The following is a 19,475-nucleotide window of genomic DNA, read 5'->3' on the forward strand; positions in this document are numbered from 1 at the left end:
CAGTCAAACGTCACCAGTGACTGCATCTGATTGGTGAAACGGAGTCAAACGTCACCAGTGACTGCATTTGATTGGTGAAACGGAGTCAAACGTCACCAGTGACTGCATTTGATTGGTGAAACGGAGTCAAACGTCACCCGTGACTGCATTTGATTGGTGAAACGGAGTCAAACGTCACCAGTGACTGCATCTGATTGGTGAAACGCAGTCAAACGTCACCAGTGACTGCATCTGATTGGTGAAACGGAGTCAAACGTCACCAGTGACTGCATCTGATTGGTGAAACGGAGTCAAACGTCACCAGTGACTGCATCTGATTGGTGAAACGCAGTCAAACGTCACCAGTGACTGCATCTGATTGGTGAAACGGAGTCAAACGTCACCAGTGACTGCATCTGATTGGTGAAACGGAGTCAAACGTCACCAGTGACTGCATTTGATTGGTGAAACGGAGTCATCCTACTTTGAAGGTCTGTCTGACAAAGCAAAACAAACAAAGCGTGCATTAACAGATGGATAAAAATCAGTAGCGAGCTGAATGTAGATAAAAGTAGCGGAGTAAAAGTAGCGGAGTAAAAGTAGTGTTTCTTCTCTATAAATATACTCAAAAGTAAAAGTATGTTGTATTAAAACTACTCTTAGAAGTACAGTTTATCCCAAAAGTTACTCAAGTAGATGTAACGGAGTAAATGTAGCGTGTTACTACTCATAGCAGACTTTGTAAAGACTACTTAGCCATTAAGTTGAATGAATGTTGAGTTTCTTTTTTAAAGCACTTTAAAGTATTGATATTGTATTTGTTACTCAGCCGCTGTCTCAGTTGTAGTTTCCATTACCAAACCTAGAGGTGTTGAAATCACCACCTAAAATTGGTAATGCTAATCTTAAGCATGTTTATGGTCAATCCAATGCAAATTCGCATCCAACGAGCGAGTTTTGAGAAGTGGGGCCTTTTTGAGTGCCTTCGTCTTGCTTCGTTAACTTGGAAAACTGTAACATTACCCACACGCAGTCCGGCTGAGTGCTGGACTTCTGGTCCCCTGGCAAAGGACTTCAGCTAGTGGCCAGTTTGCAACCCGATGTGACGTCACATGCAGCACAGGCACTCTTTGAATCGGTAGCTCTTTGAACTATTTTCTGTAATTACTTTAGGATTCAAGATTGAAATCATGGACTGTACTCTTTAAAAGTGTAAAGGTTGTGGTGGGTCTAGAAGAGTACCAACATGAAGTGAGTTGAGTAGAGCCTTCAGGATGCCACCATACCCAAGAGCTATATTTACAATAATGGTAAAAAGCCACTGGCAGAAAATATCGGTGACTGGAGTTCTTCCAGCTAAACTTTGTTCTCTGTCGTCGGATGCCAGGTCAGAGTATTGAATGAGTAAATACAAATCCCAAAACCATGTCCTACTTTTTTGTATTTGCTTTGGAGATAACATTTTGCCCTACTGGGACTAAATCCTTCCTCCGACTAAATAACAATTCTGACTCGAGAAGTTGTAAACGAGAATTTTGTTGCCAAACTGCTGTATAGGAAACTGTTGGTGCTAGTTCTAAAAATGTAACACCTGGACTGGGCGGAGTCATCCGCGCACTTTTACTGCCAACTAGCGTCTGGAGAAGAATAGTTTTGCATGAGAAGTCTTGTTGATGCCAAAGAGCTCAGTTTTAGTCTCTTCTGACTACATAACATTCTCCCCAGCCTTGTGTGGGTCATTCAGGTGTTGGGTGTCAAACCATCATGAGCAGGGGGACCTGGTGGGCACTGTAGGATGTCACTCCAGTGTCTACTTCATGCTATTACTGTCATGGGAAACACAGTTGCTGTTTCTTTACTGGTTTTTATTGCAAACATGAAAACCAACATACAACATAACAGTGCGCCCAAAATGGACTCTGAAACCTTGCTCCTTCCCCACCCCCACGAACACCCAGAAGGCAATTCACGGGGAAAATTAAAACCTCCAAAGGTGCTTTACCAGCCGGCCGTATCGGCTACAATGTCTTTTTATCAGAGGAGCGGGCAAAGCCTGTGGGGCAGAAGGCTCAAACCTGACAGCTTTAGGAGGCCAACAATGGCGGGGGACTTGGCCCGGCAGCAGTTCCTCGCCTGCTACACTATGTGCTGGCTTAAGCCTGTCCAATGAAACATGGTCCCTGTGCCTGCCTATATTTAGCACCAAACGTTTAGGATCGCATTCCAAAACCTAAAACAGGCCATCTTATGGAGGTTGGAAGGTAGAACGGTGGGCATCAGGACGTACAAAATCCATCATCCATCCATCCATTTCTACCGCTTGTCCCTTTCGGGGTGGCGGGGGGTGCTGGAGCCTATCTCAGCTGCATTCGAGTGGAAGGCGGGGTACACCCTGGACAAGTCGCCACCTCATGGAAGGGCCAACACAGATAGACAACATTCACACTCACATTAATTCACTAGGGACCATTTAGTGTTGCCAATCAACCGAGCCCCAGGTGCATGTCTTTGGAGGTGGGAGGAAGCCGGTAACCCACGCAGTCACAGGGAGAACATGCAAACTCCACACAGAAAGACCCCGCGCCCGGGAATTGAACCCAGGACCTTTGTATTGTGAGGCACATGCACTAACCCCTGTTCCACAGTGCTGCCGTACAAAATCGAAATAAGCTTTGACAACACAAATGATCGAGGAAAACAGTGGGGAACTGGGCCAGGAGCTAAGGGACTCCTTTGACAAAAAAAGGAAAAGGTTGCTAGGCGGAACCCTAAGGCAAAATCTCCCCTGGAATGCGGAGCGGTAGACCAAGCACCAACTCAGCGGATGCTGCACCAACTCAGCGGATGCCGCACCAACTCAGCGGATGCCGCACCAAGGTCCTCTTTTGGGGCCGATCATGACCCAAGGCAAACAGTCGATCCAGCTGCCATCTTAGAGTGCCGCATGCAATTGCAACTTGTGGTGGTAGTTTGTAGTGCGATGCACCTGCACATCTAAGGACTGCGTCGATGCTGACCAGAGCTTCAACACAAACCGGGTTCCCCTGTCTCAGGTTGTATCAGACGCCGTGCCAAAACACGCAACCCAGCCTGACAGAAATGCACGGGCAACGTCCACAGACGCTTTGGAGGACAGGGGAACCGTCTCTGGCCGTCTGGTGATGCGATCCACCATAGCAAGTAGGTGCGTTAAACCCTGCGACGGAGAGAGGGTGCCAACCAAGTCCACGTGCATGTGCTCAAATCACCTGATTACAATCTGAAACGGTTTGAGGATGAACTTACTGTGGGGGTAGACCTTGGCTGCCAAAAGTAACTCAGTTACTAACTCAGTTACTTACACCAAAAAGTAATGCGTTACTGTGAAAAGTAACTATTTACATCACTGAACTCTGTTAAGCAATGTGGTCTACATACAACACACAAACAATGTGGTCTACATACAACACACAAACAATGTGGTCTACATACAACACACAAACAATGTGGTCTTCATACAACACACAAACAATGTGCTCTACATACAACACACAAACAATGTGGTCTACATACAACACACAAACAATGTGGTCTACATACAACACACAAACAATGTGCTCTACATACAACACACAAACAATGTGGTCTACATACAACACACAAACAATGTGCTCTACATACAACACACAAACAATGTGGTCTACATACAACACACAAACAATGTGGTCTACATACAACACACAAACAATGTGCTCTACATACAACACACAAACAATGTGGTCTACATACAACACACAAGCAATGTGGTCTACATACAACACACAAACAATGTGCTCTACATACAACACACAAACAATGTGGTCTACATACAACACACAAACAATGTGCTCTACATACAACACACAAACAATGTGGTCTACATACAACACACAAACAATGTGCTCTACATACAACACACAAACAATGTGCTCTACATACAACACACAAACAATGTGGTCTACATACAACACACAAACAATGTGGTCTACATACAACACACAAACAATGTGCTCTACATACAACACACAAACAATGTGCTCTACATACAACACACAAACAATGTGGTCTACATACAACACACAAACAATGTGCTCTACATACAACACACAAACAATGTGGTCTACATACAACACACAAACAATGTGCTCTACATACAACACACAAACAATGTGGTCTACATACAACACACAAACAATGTGCTCTACATACAACACACAAACAATGTGCTCTACATACAACACACAAACAATGTGCTCTACATACAACACACAAACAATGTGGTCTACATACAACACACAAACAATGTGGTCTACATACAACACACAAACAATGTGCTCTACATACAACACACAAACAATGTGCTCTACATACAACACACAAACAATGTGGTCTACATACAACACACAAACAATGTGCTCTACATACAACACGCAAACAATGTGGTCTACATACAACACGCAAACAATGTGGTCTACATACAACACGCAAACAATGTGGTCTACATACAACACACAAACAATGTGCTCTACATACAACACACAAACAATGTGCTCTACATACAACACACAAACAATGTGCTCTACATACAACACACAAACAATGTGGTCTACATACAACACACAAACAATGTGCTCTACATACAACACACAAACAATGTGGTCTACATACAACACACAAACAATGTGGTCTACATACAACACACAAACAATGTGCTCTACATACAACACACAAACAATGTGCTCTACATACAACACACAAACAATGTGCTCTACATACAACACACAAACAATGTGCTCTACATACAACACACAAACAATGTGCTCTACATACAACACACAAACAATGTGCTCTACATACAACACACAAACAATGTGCTCTACATACAACACACAAACAATGTGGTCTACATACAACACACAAACAATGTGGTCTACATACAACACACAAACAATGTGCTCTACATACAACACACAAACAATGTGCTCTACATACAACACACAAACAATGTGCTCTACATACAACACACAAACAATGTGCTCTACATACAACACGCAAACAATGTGGTCTACATACAACACGCAAACAATGTGGTCTACATACAACACGCAAACAATGTGCTCTACATACAACACGCAAACAATGTGGTCTACATACAACACACAAACAATGTGGTCTACATACAACACACAAACAATGTGGTCTACATACAACACACAAACAATGTGCTCTACATACAACACACAAACAATGTGCTCTACATACAACACACAAACAATGTGCTCTACATACAACACACAAACAATGTGCTCTACATACAACACACAAACAATGTGGTCTACATACAACACACAAACAATGTGGTCTACATACAACACACAAACAATGTGGTCTACATACAACACACAAACAATGTGCTCTACATACAACACACAAACAATGTGGTCTACATACAACACACAAACAATGTGCTCTACATACAACACACAAACAATGTGCTCTACATACAACACACAAACAATGTGCTCTACATACAACACACAAACAATGTGCTCTACATACAACACACAAACAATGTGCTCTACATACAACACACAAACAATGTGGTCTACATACAACACACAAACAATGTGCTCTACATACAACACACAAACAATGTGCTCTACATACAACACACAAACAATGTGCTCTACATACAACACACAAACAATGTGCTCTACATACAACACACAAACAATGTGGTCTACATACAACACACAAACAATGTGCTCTACATACAACACACAAACAATGTGGTCTACATACAACACACAAACAATGTGGTCTACATACAACACACAAACAATGTGCTCTACATACAACACACAAACAATGTGCTCTACATACAACACACAAACAATGTGCTCTACATACAACACACAAACAATGTGCTCTACATACAACACACAAACAATGTGCTCTACATACAACACACAAACAATGTGCTCTACATACAACACACAAACAATGTGCTCTACATACAACACACAAACAATGTGGTCTACATACAACACACAAACAATGTGGTCTACATACAACACACAAACAATGTGCTCTACATACAACACACAAACAATGTGCTCTACATACAACACACAAACAATGTGCTCTACATACAACACACAAACAATGTGCTCTACATACAACACACAAACAATGTGGTCTACATACAACACGCAAACAATGTGGTCTACATACAACACGCAAACAATGTGCTCTACATACAACACGCAAACAATGTGGTCTACATACAACACGCAAACAATGTGGTCTACATACAACACACAAACAATGTGGTCTACATACAACACACAAACAATGTGCTCTACATACAACACACAAACAATGTGCTCTACATACAACACACAAACAATGTGCTCTACATACAACACACAAACAATGTGCTCTACATACAACACACAAACAATGTGGTCTACATACAACACACAAACAATGTGGTCTACATACAACACACAAACAATGTGGTCTACATACAACACACAAACAATGTGCTCTACATACAACACACAAACAATGTGCTCTACATACAACACACAAACAATGTGGTCTACATACAACACACAAACAATGTGCTCTACATACAACACACAAACAATGTGCTCTACATACAACACACAAACAATGTGCTCTACATACAACACACAAACAATGTGCTCTACATACAACACACAAACAATGTGGTCTACATACAACACACAAACAATGTGCTCTACATACAACACACAAACAATGTGCTCTACATACAACACACAAACAATGTGCTCTACATACAACACACAAACAATGTGCTCTACATACAACACACAAACAATGTGCTCTACATACAACACACAAACAATGTGGTCTACATACAACACACAAACAATGTGCTCTACATACAACACACAAACAATGTGGTCTACATACAACACACAAACAATGTGGTCTACATACAACACACAAACAATGTGGTCTACATACAACACACAAACAATGTGCTCTACATACAACACACAAACAATGTGCTCTACATACAACACACAAACAATGTGCTCTACATACAACACACAAACAATGTGCTCTACATACAACACACAAACAATGTGCTCTACATACAACACACAAACAATGTGGTCTACATACAACACACAAACAATGTGGTCTACATACAACACACAAACAATGTGCTCTACATACAACACACAAACAATGTGCTCTACATACAACACACAAACAATGTGCTCTACATACAACACACAAACAATGTGCTCTACATACAACACACAAACAATGTGGTCTACATACAACACACAAACAATGTGGTCTACATACAACACGCAAACAATGTGGTCTACATACAACACGCAAACAATGTGCTCTACATACAACACGCAAACAATGTGGTCTACATACAACACACAAACAATGTGGTCTACATACAACACACAAACAATGTGGTCTACATACAACACACAAACAATGTGCTCTACATACAACACACAAACAATGTGCTCTACATACAACACACAAACAATGTGCTCTACATACAACACACAAACAATGTGGTCTACATACAACACACAAACAATGTGGTCTACATACAACACACAAACAATGTGGTCTACATACAACACACAAACAATGTGGTCTACATACAACACACAAACAATGTGCTCTACATACAACACACAAACAATGTGGTCTACATACAACACACAAACAATGTGCTCTACATACAACACACAAACAATGTGCTCTACATACAACACACAAACAATGTGCTCTACATACAACACACAAACAATGTGCTCTACATACAACACACAAACAATGTGCTCTACATACAACACACAAACAATGTGCTCTACATACAACACACAAACAATGTGCTCTACATACAACACACAAACAATGTGCTCTACATACAACACACAAACAATGTGGTCTACATACAACACACAAACAATGTGCTCTACATACAACACACAAACAGCTTTGGTGGAACTGAAACTCCTTTTTGTGTTGTTTGTAAGAAGATCATCCAGTCATGGCAGCTGACTCAACAAGCTGCTCCCACTGTCTGCTGTGCCTTCAACACACAAGTAGGGCTGGGAGTCCACAATGTCTTCTTCTTCAGGCGGAACAAACATTAGTTTTACAAGAAAAGATTACAACACTTCTGCTGGTAACAATTCAAAGGCTGCTCGTTCTTCTAGAGGAGGACATAGAAGCTCTATGATGGAACATTTCAACACACAGCATGCAACAACTGTCAATAAAAGTCATTTATCCATGTGTGTGTACGTGTATAGGTGTGGGTATATATGTACAAATACATATATACATACATATGCCAGTTTGTAGCCACTAGGGGGCGCTAAAGACGCAGGTTGCTGAACCCCGGACTATAACTACATGTCCAGGTTTATATACAAACCCCAAAAGCAGTGAAGGGTTGTGTAAATGGTAAATACAATGTTGTGTAAATGGTAAATAAAAAGTTGTGTAAATGGTAAATAAAATGTTGTGTAAATGGTAAATAAAAAGTTGTGTAAATGGTAAATAAAATGTTGTGTAAATGGTAAATAAAAAGTTGTGTAAATGGTAAATACAATGTTGTGTAAATGGTAAATAAAAAGTTGTGTAAATGGTAAATAAAATGTTGTGTAAATGGTAAGTAAAAAGTTGTGTAAATGGTAAATAAAAAGTTGTGTAAATGGTAAATAAAAAGTTGTGTAAATGGTCAATAAAAAGTTGTGTAAATGCTAAATAAAAAGTTGTGTAAATGCTAAATAAAAAGTTGTGTAAATGGTAAATAAAATGTTGTGTAAATGGTAAATAAAAAGTTGTGTAAATGGTAAATAAAATGTTGTGTAAATGGTAAATAAAAAGTTGTGTAAATGGTAAATAAAAAGTTGTGTAAATGGTAAATAAAAAGTTGTGTAAATGCTAAATAAAAAGTTGTGTAAATGGTAAATAAAAAGTTGTGTAAATGCTAAATAAAAAGTTGTGTAAATGCTAAATAAAAAGTTGTGTAAATGGTAAATAAAATGTTGTGTAAATGGTAAATACAATGTTGTGTAAATGGTAAATAAAAAGTTGTGTAAATGGTAAATAAAATGTTGTGTAAATGGTAAATAAAAAGTTGTGTAAATGGTAAATAAAATGTTGTGTAAATGGTAAATAAAAAGTTGTGTAAATGGTAAATACAATGTTGTGTAAATGGTAAATAAAAAGTTGTGTAAATGGTAAATAAAATGTTGTGTAAATGGTAAGTAAAAAGTTGTGTAAATGGTAAATAAAAAGTTGTGTAAATGGTAAATAAAAAGTTGTGTAAATGGTCAATAAAAAGTTGTGTAAATGCTAAATAAAAAGTTGTGTAAATGCTAAATAAAAAGTTGTGTAAATGGTAAATAAAATGTTGTGTAAATGGTAAATAAAAAGTTGTGTAAATGGTAAATAAAATGTTGTGTAAATGGTAAATAAAAAGTTGTGTAAATGGTAAATAAAATGTTGTGTAAATGGTAAATAAAAAGTTGTGTAAATGGTAAATACAATGTTGTGTAAATGGTAAATAAAAAGTTGTGTAAATGGTAAATAAAATGTTGTGTAAATGGTAAGTAAAAAGTTGTGTAAATGGTAAATAAAAAGTTGTGTAAATGGTAAATAAAAAGTTGTGTAAATGGTCAATAAAAAGTTGTGTAAATGCTAAATAAAAAGTTGTGTAAATGCTAAATAAAAAGTTGTGTAAATGGTAAATAAAATGTTGTGTAAATGGTAAATAAAAAGTTGTGTAAATGGTAAATAAAATGTTGTGTAAATGGTAAATAAAAAGTTGTGTAAATGGTAAATAAAAAGTTGTGTAAATGGTAAATAAAAAGTTGTGTAAATGCTAAATAAAAAGTTGTGTAAATGGTAAATAAAAAGTTGTGTAAATGCTAAATAAAAAGTTGTGTAAATGCTAAATAAAAAGTTGTGTAAATGGTAAATAAAATGTTGTGTAAATGGTAAATACAATGTTGTGTAAATGGTAAATAAAAAGTTGTGTAAATGGTAAATAAAATGTTGTGTAAATGGTAAATAAAAAGTTGTGTAAATGGTAAATAAAATGTTGTGTAAATGGTAAATAAAAAGTTGTGTAAATGGTAAATACAATGTTGTGTAAATGGTAAATAAAAAGTTGTGTAAATGGTAAATAAAATGTTGTGTAAATGGTAAGTAAAAAGTTGTGTAAATGGTAAATAAAAAGTTGTGTAAATGGTAAATAAAAAGTTGTGTAAATGGTCAATAAAAAGTTGTGTAAATGGTAAATAAAAAGTTGTGTAAATGCTAAATAAAAAGTTGTGTAAATGGTAAATAAAATGTTGTGTAAATGGTAAATAAAAAGTTGTGTAAATGGTAAATAAAATGTTGTGTAAATGGTAAATAAAAAGTTGTGTAAATGGTAAATAAAAAGTTGTGTAAATGGTAAATAAAAAGTTGTGTAAATGCTAAATAAAAAGTTGTGTAAATGGTAAATAAAAAGTTGTGTAAATGCTAAATAAAAAGTTGTGTAAATGCTAAATAAAAAGTTGTGTAAATGGTAAATAAAATGTTGTGTAAATGGTAAATACAATGTTGTGTAAATGGTAAATAAAAAGTTGTGTAAATGGTAAATAAAATGTTGTGTAAATGGTAAATAAAAAGTTGTGTAAATGGTAAATAAAATGTTGTGTAAATGGTAAATAAAAAGTTGTGTAAATGGTAAATACAATGTTGTGTAAATGGTAAATAAAAAGTTGTGTAAATGGTAAATAAAATGTTGTGTAAATGGTAAGTAAAAAGTTGTGTAAATGGTAAATAAAAAGTTGTGTAAATGGTAAATAAAAAGTTGTGTAAATGGTCAATAAAAAGTTGTGTAAATGCTAAATAAAAAGTTGTGTAAATGCTAAATAAAAAGTTGTGTAAATGGTAAATAAAATGTTGTGTAAATGGTAAATAAAAAGTTGTGTAAATGGTAAATAAAATGTTGTGTAAATGGTAAATAAAAAGTTGTGTAAATGGTAAATAAAAAGTTGTGTAAATGGTAAATAAAAAGTTGTGTAAATGCTAAATAAAAAGTTGTGTAAATGGTAAATAAAAAGTTGTGTAAATGCTAAATAAAAAGTTGTGTAAATGCTAAATAAAAAGTTGTGTAAATGGTAAATAAAATGTTGTGTAAATGGTAAATAAAAAGTTGTGTAAATGGTAAATAAAATGTTGTGTAAATGGTAAATAAAATGTTCTGTAAATGGTAAATAAAAAGTTGTGTAAATGGTAAATAAAATGTTGTGTAAATGGTAAATAAAAAGTTGTGTAAATGGTACATAAAAAGTTGTGTAAATGGTAAATAAAATGTGTAAATGGTAAATAAAAAGTTGTGTAAATGCTAAATAAAAAGTTGTGTAAATGGTAAATAAAATGTTGTGTAAATGGTAAATAAAAAGTTGTGTAAATGGTAAATAAAATGTTGTGTAAATGGTAAATAAAAAGTTGTGTAAATGGTAAATAAAAATTTGTGTAAATGGTAAATAAAAAGTTGTGTAAATGGTAAATAAAAAGTTGTGTAAATGCTAAATAAAAAGTTGTGTAAATGGTAAATAAAAAGTTGTGTAAATGGTAAATAAAAAGTTGTGTAAATGGTAAATAAAAAGTTGTGTAAATGGTAAATAAAAAGTTGTGTAAATGGTAAATAAAATGTTGTGTAAATGGTAAATAAAATGTTCTGTAAATGGTAAGTAAAAAGTTGTGTAAATGGTAAATAAAAAGTTGTGTAAATGGTAAATAAAATGTTGTGTAAATGGTAAGTAAAAAGTTGTGTAAATGCTAAATAAAAAGTTGTGTAAATGGTAAATAAAAAGTTGTGTAAATGGTAAATAAAATGTTGTGTAAATGGTAAATAAAAAGTTGTGTAAATGGTAAATAAAATGTTGTGTAAATGGTAAATAAAATGTTGTGTAAATGGTAAGTAAAAAGTTGTGTAAATGGTAAATAAAAAGTTGTGTAAATAGTAAATAAAAAGTTGTGTAAATGGTAAATAAAATGTTGTGTATATGGTAAATAAAAAGTTGTGTAAATGGTAAATAAAATGTTGTGTAAATGGTAAATAAAAAGTTGTGTAAATGGTAAATAGAAAGTTGTGTAAATGGTAAATAAAATGTTGTGTAAATGGTAAATAAAATGTTGTGTAAATGGTAAATAATAAGTTGTGTAAATGGTAAATAAAAAGTTGTGTAAATGGTAAATAAAATGTTGTGTAAATGGTAAATAAAAAGTTGTGTAAATGCTAAATAAAAAGTTGTGTAAATGCTAAATAAAAAGTTGTGTAAATGCTAAATAAAAAGTTGTGTAAATGCTAAATAAAAAGTTGTGTAAATGCTAAATAAAAAGTTGTGTAAATGGTAAATAAAATGTTGTGTAAATGGTAAATAAAAAGTTGTGTAAATGGTAAATAAAATGTTGTGTAAATGGTAAATAAAAAGTTGTGTAAATGGTAAATAAAATGTGTAAATGGTAAATAAAAAGTAGTGTAAATGGTAAATAAAATGTTGTGTAAATGGTAAATAAAAAGTTGTGTAAATGCTAAATAAAAAGTTGTGTAAATGCTAAATAAAAAGTTGTGTAAATGATAAATAAAACGTTGTGTAAATGGTAAATAAAAAGTTGTGTAGATGGTAAATAAAAAGTTGTGTAAATGGTAAATAAAAAGTTGTGTAAAAGGTAAATAAAATGTGTAAATGGTAAATAAAAAGTAGTGTAAATGGTAAATAAAATGTTTAAATGCTAAATAAAAAGTTGTGTAAATGCTAAATAAAAAGTTGTGTAAATGGTAAATAAAATGTTGTGTAAATGGTAAATAAAAAGTTGTGTAAATGGTAAATAAAAAGTTGTGTAAATGCTAAATAAAAAGTTGTGTAAATGCTAAATAAAAAGTTGTGTAAATGCTAAATAAAAAGTTGTGTGAATGCTAAATAAAAAGTTGTGTACATGGTAAATAAAAAGTTGTGTAAATTGTAAATAAAAAGTTGTGTAAATGGTAAATAAAAAGTTGTGTAAATGGTAAATAAAATGTTGTGTAAATGGTAAGTAAAAAGTTGTGTAAATGGTAAATAAAAAGTTGTGTAAATGGTAAATAAAAAGTTGTGTAAATGGTAAATAAAAAGTTGTGTAAATGGTAAATAAAAAGTTGTGTAAATGGTAAATAAAATGTTGTGTAAATGGTAAATAAAAAGTTGTGTAAATGGTAAATAAAAAGTTGTGTAAATGGTAAATAAAATGTGTAAATGGTAAATAAAAAGTTGTGTAAATGCTAAATAAAAAGTTGTGTAAATGGTAAATAAAATGTTGTGTAAATGGTAAATAAAAAGTTGTGTAAATGGTAAATAAAATGTTGTGTAAATGGTAAATAAAAAGTTGTGTAAATGGTAAATAAAAATTTGTGTAAATGGTAAATAAAAAGTTGTGTAAATGCTAAATAAAAAGTTGTGTAAATGGTAAATAAAAAGTTGTGTAAATGGTAAATAAAAAGTTGTGTAAATGGTAAATAAAAAGTTGTGTAAATGGTAAATAAAAAGTTGTGTAAATGGTAAATAAAAAGTTGTGTAAATGGTAAATAAAATGTTGTGTAAATGGTAAGTAAAAAGTTGTGTAAATGGTAAATAAAAAGTTGTGTAAATAGTAAATAAAAAGTTGTGTAAATGGTAAATAAAATGTTGTGTATATGGTAAATAAAAAGTTGTGTAAATGGTAAATAAAATGTTGTGTAAATGGTAAATAAAAAGTTGTGTAAATGGTAAATAAAAAGTTGTGTAAATGGTAAATAAAATGTTGTGTAAATGGTAAATAAAATGTTGTGTAAATGGTAAATAATAAGTTGTGTAAATGGTAAATAAAAAGTTGTGTAAATGGTAAATAAAATGTTGTGTAAATGGTAAATAAAAAGTTGTGTAAATGGTAAATAAAAAGTTGTGTAAATGCTAAATAAAAAGTTGTGTAAATGCTAAATAAAAAGTTGTGTAAATGCTAAATAAAAAGTTGTGTAAATGCTAAATAAAAAGTTGTGTAAATGCTAAATAAAAAGTTGTGTAAATGGTAAATAAAATGTTGTGTAAATGGTAAATAAAAAGTTGTGTAAATGGTAAATAAAATGTTGTGTAAATGGTAAATAAAAAGTTGTGTAAATGGTAAATAAAATGTGTAAATGGTAAATAAAAAGTAGTGTAAATGGTAAATAAAATGTTGTGTAAATGGTAAATAAAAAGTTGTGTAAATGCTAAATAAAAAGTTGTGTAAATGCTAAATAAAAAGTTGTGTAAATGGTAAATAAAACGTTGTGTAAATGGTAAATAAAAAGTTGTGTAGATGGTAAATAAAAAGTTGTGTAAATGGTAAATAAAAAGTTGTGTAAATGGTAAATAAAATGTGTAAATGGTAAATAAAAAGTTGTGTAAATGCTAAATAAAATGTTGTGTAAATGCTAAATAAAAAGTTGTGTAAATGCTAAATAAAAAGTTGTGTAAATGGTAAATAAAATGTTGTGTAAATGGTAAATAAAAAGTTGTGTAAATGGTAAATAAAAAGTTGTGTAAATGCTAAATAAAAAGTTGTGTAAATGCTAAATAAAAAGTTGTGTAAATGCTAAATAAAAAGTTGTGTAAATGCTAAATAAAAAGTTGTGTACATGGTAAATAAAAAGTTGTGTAAATTGTAAATAAAAAGTTGTGTAAATGGTAAATAAAAAGTTGTGTAAATGGTAAATAAAAAGTTGTGTAAATGGTAAATAAAAAGTTGTGTAAATGGTAAATAAAAAGTTGTGTAAATGGTAAATAAAATGTTGTGTAAATGGTAAATAAAAAGTTGTGTAAATGGTAAATAAAAATTTGTGTAGATGGTAAATAAAAAGTTGTGTAAATGGTAAATAAAAAGTTGTGTAAATGGTAAATAAAAAGTTGTGTAAATGGTAAATAAAATGTTGTGTAAATGGTAAATAATAAGTTGTGTAAATGGTAAATAAAAAGTTGTGTAAATGGTAAATAAAATGTTGTGTAAATGGTAAATAAAAAGTGTAAATGGTAAATAAAAAGTTGTGTAAATGCTAAATAAAAAGTTGTGTAAATGCTAAAAAAAAGTTGTGTAAATGCTAAATAAAAAGTTGTGTAAATGCTAAATAAAAAGTTGTGTAAATGCTAAATAAAAAGTTGTGTAAATGGTAAATAAAAAGTTGTGTAAATGGTAAATAAAAAGTTGTGTAAATGGTAAATAAAATGTTGTGTAAATGGTAAATAAAAAGCTGTGTAAATGGTAAATAAAAAGTTGTGTAAATGGTAAATAAAAAGTTGTGTAAATGGTAAATAAAAAGTAGTGTAAATGGTAAATAAAATGTTGTGTAAATGGTAAATAAAAAGTTGTGTAAATGATAAATAAAAAGTTGTGTAAATGCTAAATAAAAAGTTGTGTAAATGGTAAATAAAATGTTGTGTAAATGGTAAATAAAAAGATGTGTAAATGGTAAATAAAAAGTTGTGTAAATGCTAAATAAAAAGTTGTGTAAATGCTAAATAAAAAGTTGTGTAAATTGTAAATAAAAAGTTGTGTAAATGGTAAATAAAAAGTTGTGTAAATGGTAAATAAAAAGTTGTGTAAATTGTAAATAAAAAGTTGTGTAAATGGTAAATAAAAAGTTGTGTGAATGGTAAATAAAATTGTGTAAATGGTAAATAAAAAGTTGTGTAAATGGTAAATAAAATGTGTAAATGGTAAATAAAAAGTTGTGTAAATGGTAAGTAAAAAGTTGTGTAAATGGTAAATAAAAAGTTGTGTAAATTGTAAATAAAAAGTTGTGTAAATGGTAAATAAAAAGTTGTGTAAATGGTAAATAAAAAGTTGTGTAAATGGTAAATAAAATGTTGTGTAAATGGTAAATAAAAAGTTGTGTAAATGGTAAATAAAAAGTTGTGTAAATGGTAAATAAAAAGTTGTGTAAATGGTAAATAAAAAGTTGTGTAAATGGTAAATAAAAAGTTGTGTAAATTGTAAATAAAAAGTGTAAATGGTAAATAAAATGTTGTGTAAATTGTAAATAAAAAATTGTGTAAATGGTAAATAAAAAGTTGTGTAAATGGTAAATAAAATGTTGTGTAAATGGTAAATAAAATGTTGTGTAAATGGTAAATAAAATGTTGTGTAAATGGTAAATAAAAAGTTGTGTAAATGGTAAATAAAAAGTTGTGTAAATGGTAAATAAAAAGTTGTGTAATTTGTAAATAAAAAGTGTAAATGGTAAATAAAATGTGTAAATTGTAAATAAAAAATTGTGTAAATGGTAAATAAAAAGTTGTGTAAATTGTAAATAAAAAGTTGTGTAAATGGTAAATAAAAAGTTGTGTAAATGGTAAATAAAATGTTGTGTAAATGGTAAATAAAAAGTTGTGTAAATGGTAAATAAAAAGTTATGTAAATGGTAAATAAAAAGTTGTGTAAATGGTAAATAAAAAGCTGTGTAAATTGTAAATAAAAAGTGTAAATGGTAAATAAAATGTTGTGTAAATTGTAAATAAAAAATTGTGTAAATGGTAAATAAAAAGTTGTGTAAATGGTAAATAAAATGTTGTGTAAATGGTAAATAAAAAGTTGTGTAAATGGTAAATAAAGTGTGTAAATGGTAAATAAAAAGTTGTGTAAATGGTAAATAAAAAGTTGTGTAAAGGTAAATAAAAAGTTGTGTAAATGCTAAATAAAAAGTTGTGTAAATGCTAAATAAAAAGTTGTGTAAATTGTAAATAAAAAGTGTAAATGGTAAATAAAATGTTGTGTAAATTGTAAATAAAAAATTGTGTAAATGGTAAATAAAATGTTGTGTAAATGGTAAATAAAATGTTGTGTAAATGGTAAATAAAAAGTTGTGTAAATGGTAAATAAAATGTGTAAATTGTAAATAAAAAGTTGTGTAAATGCTAAATAAAAGGTTGTGTAAATGGTAAATAAAAAGTTGTGTAAATGCTAAATAAAAAGTTGTGTAAATGCTAAATAAAAAGTTGTGTAAATGGTAAATAAAAAGTTGTGTAAATGCTAAATAAAAAGTTGTGTAAATGCTAAATAAAAAGTTGTGTAAATGCTAAATAAAAAGAGAATACAACAAATCCTTTTCAACTTATATTCAATTGAATAGACTGCAAAGACAAGATACTAAGATATATGTTTTGCAAATTTTAGCTCATTTGGAATTTGATGCCTGCAACATGTTTCAAAAAAGCTGGCACAAGTGGCAAAAAAGAGTGAGAGAGTTGAGGAATGCTCATCAAAGACTTATTTGGAACATCCCACAGGTGAACAGGCTAATTGGGAACAGGTGGGTGCCATGATTGGGTATAAAAGCAGCTTCCATGAAACAAGGACGGGGCGAGGGTCACCACTTTGTCAACAAATGCCTGAGCAAATTGTTGAAGAACAACATTTCTCAACAAGGAATTTAGGGATTTCACCATCTACGCTCCGTAATATCATCAAAAGGTTGAGAGAATGTGGAGAAATCACTGCAGGTAAGCCATGATATTACACACCTTGGAGCCCTCAGGCGCTACTGCATCAAAAAGCCACATCAGTGTGTAAAGGATATCACCACATGGGCTCAGGAACACTTCAGAAAACCACTGTCAGTAACTACAGTTGGTCGCTACATCTGTAAGTGCAAGTTAAAACTCTACTATCCAAAGCCATTTATCAACAACACCCAGAAACACTTGGCTGGGCCCGAGCTCATCTAAGATGGACTGATGCAAAGTGGAAAAGTCTTCTGTGGTCTGACGAGTCCACATTTCTAATTGTTTTTGGAAACTGTGGACCAAAGAGGATAAGAAGCATCCAGATTGTTCTAGGGTGAAAGTGTAAAAGGCAGCATGTGTGATGGTATGGGGGTGTATTAGTGTGTGATGGTATGGGGGTGTATTAGTGTGTGATGGTATGGGGGTGTATTAGTGTGTGATGGTATGGGGGTGTATTAGTGTGTGATGGTATGGGGGTGTATTAGTGTGTGATGGTATGGGGGTGTATTAGTGTGTGATGGTATGGGGGTGTATTAGTGTGTGATGGTATGGGGGTGTATTAGTGTGTGATGGTATGGGGGTGTATTAGTGTGTGATGGTATGGGGGTGTATTAGTGTGTGAGGGTATGGGGGTGTATTAGTGTGTGATGGTATGGGGGTGTATTAGTGTGTGAGGGTATGGGGGTGTATTAGTGTGTGATGGTATGGGGGTGTATTAGTGTGTGATGGTATGGGGGTGTATTAGTGTGTGATGGTATGGGGGTGTATTAGTGTGTGATGGTATGGGGGTGTATTAGTGTGTGAGGGTATGGGGGTGTATTAGTGTGTGATGGTATGGGGGTGTATTAGTGTGTGATGGTATGGGGGATTTCCTTTTTTCTGTGGGATTTTACATTTTCCATAAACATGTATGATGATGTATTTATAAGACATCTGAGTCTAGACCTGAACATACATTTTGGGAATGACCTGGATCACTGTCTGGATTATGGACTTTTTTTTTACCATTGGGAGGTCTGGTTTGGTGGAGGCAAACTGTTGAATAAATCATTATTGTACTACAACATAAACTGTTGAATAAATCATTATTTTATTTTGAATATGACCAATGTATGATCCTGCAACTACTTGGTATCAGATCCATACCTAAATGTGTGGTATCATCCAAAACTAATGTCAAGTATCAAAGAAGAGAAGAATAAGTGATTATTACATTTGAACAGAAGTGTAGATAGAACATGTTCAAACAGAAAATAAGCAGATATTAACAGTAAATGAACAAGTGGATGAATAATCTATTTTTACAGTTTGTCCCTCAAAATAATAGGTGTATAAATGACACAATATGTTACTACTAATTAGGAGTCTTTGTTTGTTTACTTACTACTAAAAGACAAGTTGTCTATTTTATTGAAGGACTAAATGACAATAATAAACATATGTTTCATGTACACTAACATTTGTTGTTACAATAATGACATTTTTTAGTGCGCCCCTTTATTTAGAAAAGTATGGAAATACATTTTGGTACCGGTATTAAAATACTGGTATGGGGACCACTCTAGTGTAGTCCATGGTGGAAAAAAATAGTAAGAACTGTTGCTATACTGTTAATAAAATAACTCATAAAAGTGACTCTGGCAAACATTTAAGTCACATCTCAAAACTAATTTGTATACTTTAGACCAGGGGTCAGCAACCTTTTTGAAAGCAAGAGCTACTTCTTGGGTAGTGATTAATGCGAAGGGCTACCAGTTTGATACACACTTCAATAAATTGCCAGAAATAGCCAATTTGCTCAATTTACCTTTTAACTCTATGTTATTATTAATAATTAATGATATTTACACTTAATTGAACGGTTTAAAAGAGGAGAAAACACAA

The 19,475-nt window shown here is 32.3% G+C and overlaps 1 protein-coding gene across 4 annotated transcripts in view; it reads left to right on the top strand.

The window, feature by feature from the left end:
- Window positions 1–8,581, top strand: part of ldah (lipid droplet associated hydrolase) — a 28,685-nt gene extending 20,104 nt beyond the window's left edge. Inside the window, exon 7 of one of the 4 annotated variants that reach the window (XM_062034889.1) lies at window positions 8,070–8,581. In XM_062034889.1, the coding sequence (XP_061890873.1) occupies window positions 8,070–8,186 (117 nt within the window). In that variant the 3' untranslated portion in view covers window positions 8,187–8,581. Of the gene's footprint in view, window positions 1–8,066 lie in introns of all 4 variants that reach the window. The other 3 variants (XM_062034888.1, XM_062034886.1, XM_062034887.1) reach the window with 3 other exon arrangements.
- The last annotated feature ends 10,894 nt before the right edge of the window (window positions 8,582–19,475 follow it).

This window comes from Entelurus aequoreus, linkage group LG23 (genome assembly GCF_033978785.1).
Source record: "Entelurus aequoreus isolate RoL-2023_Sb linkage group LG23, RoL_Eaeq_v1.1, whole genome shotgun sequence".
Lineage (NCBI taxonomy): Eukaryota > Metazoa > Chordata > Actinopteri > Syngnathiformes > Syngnathidae > Entelurus > Entelurus aequoreus.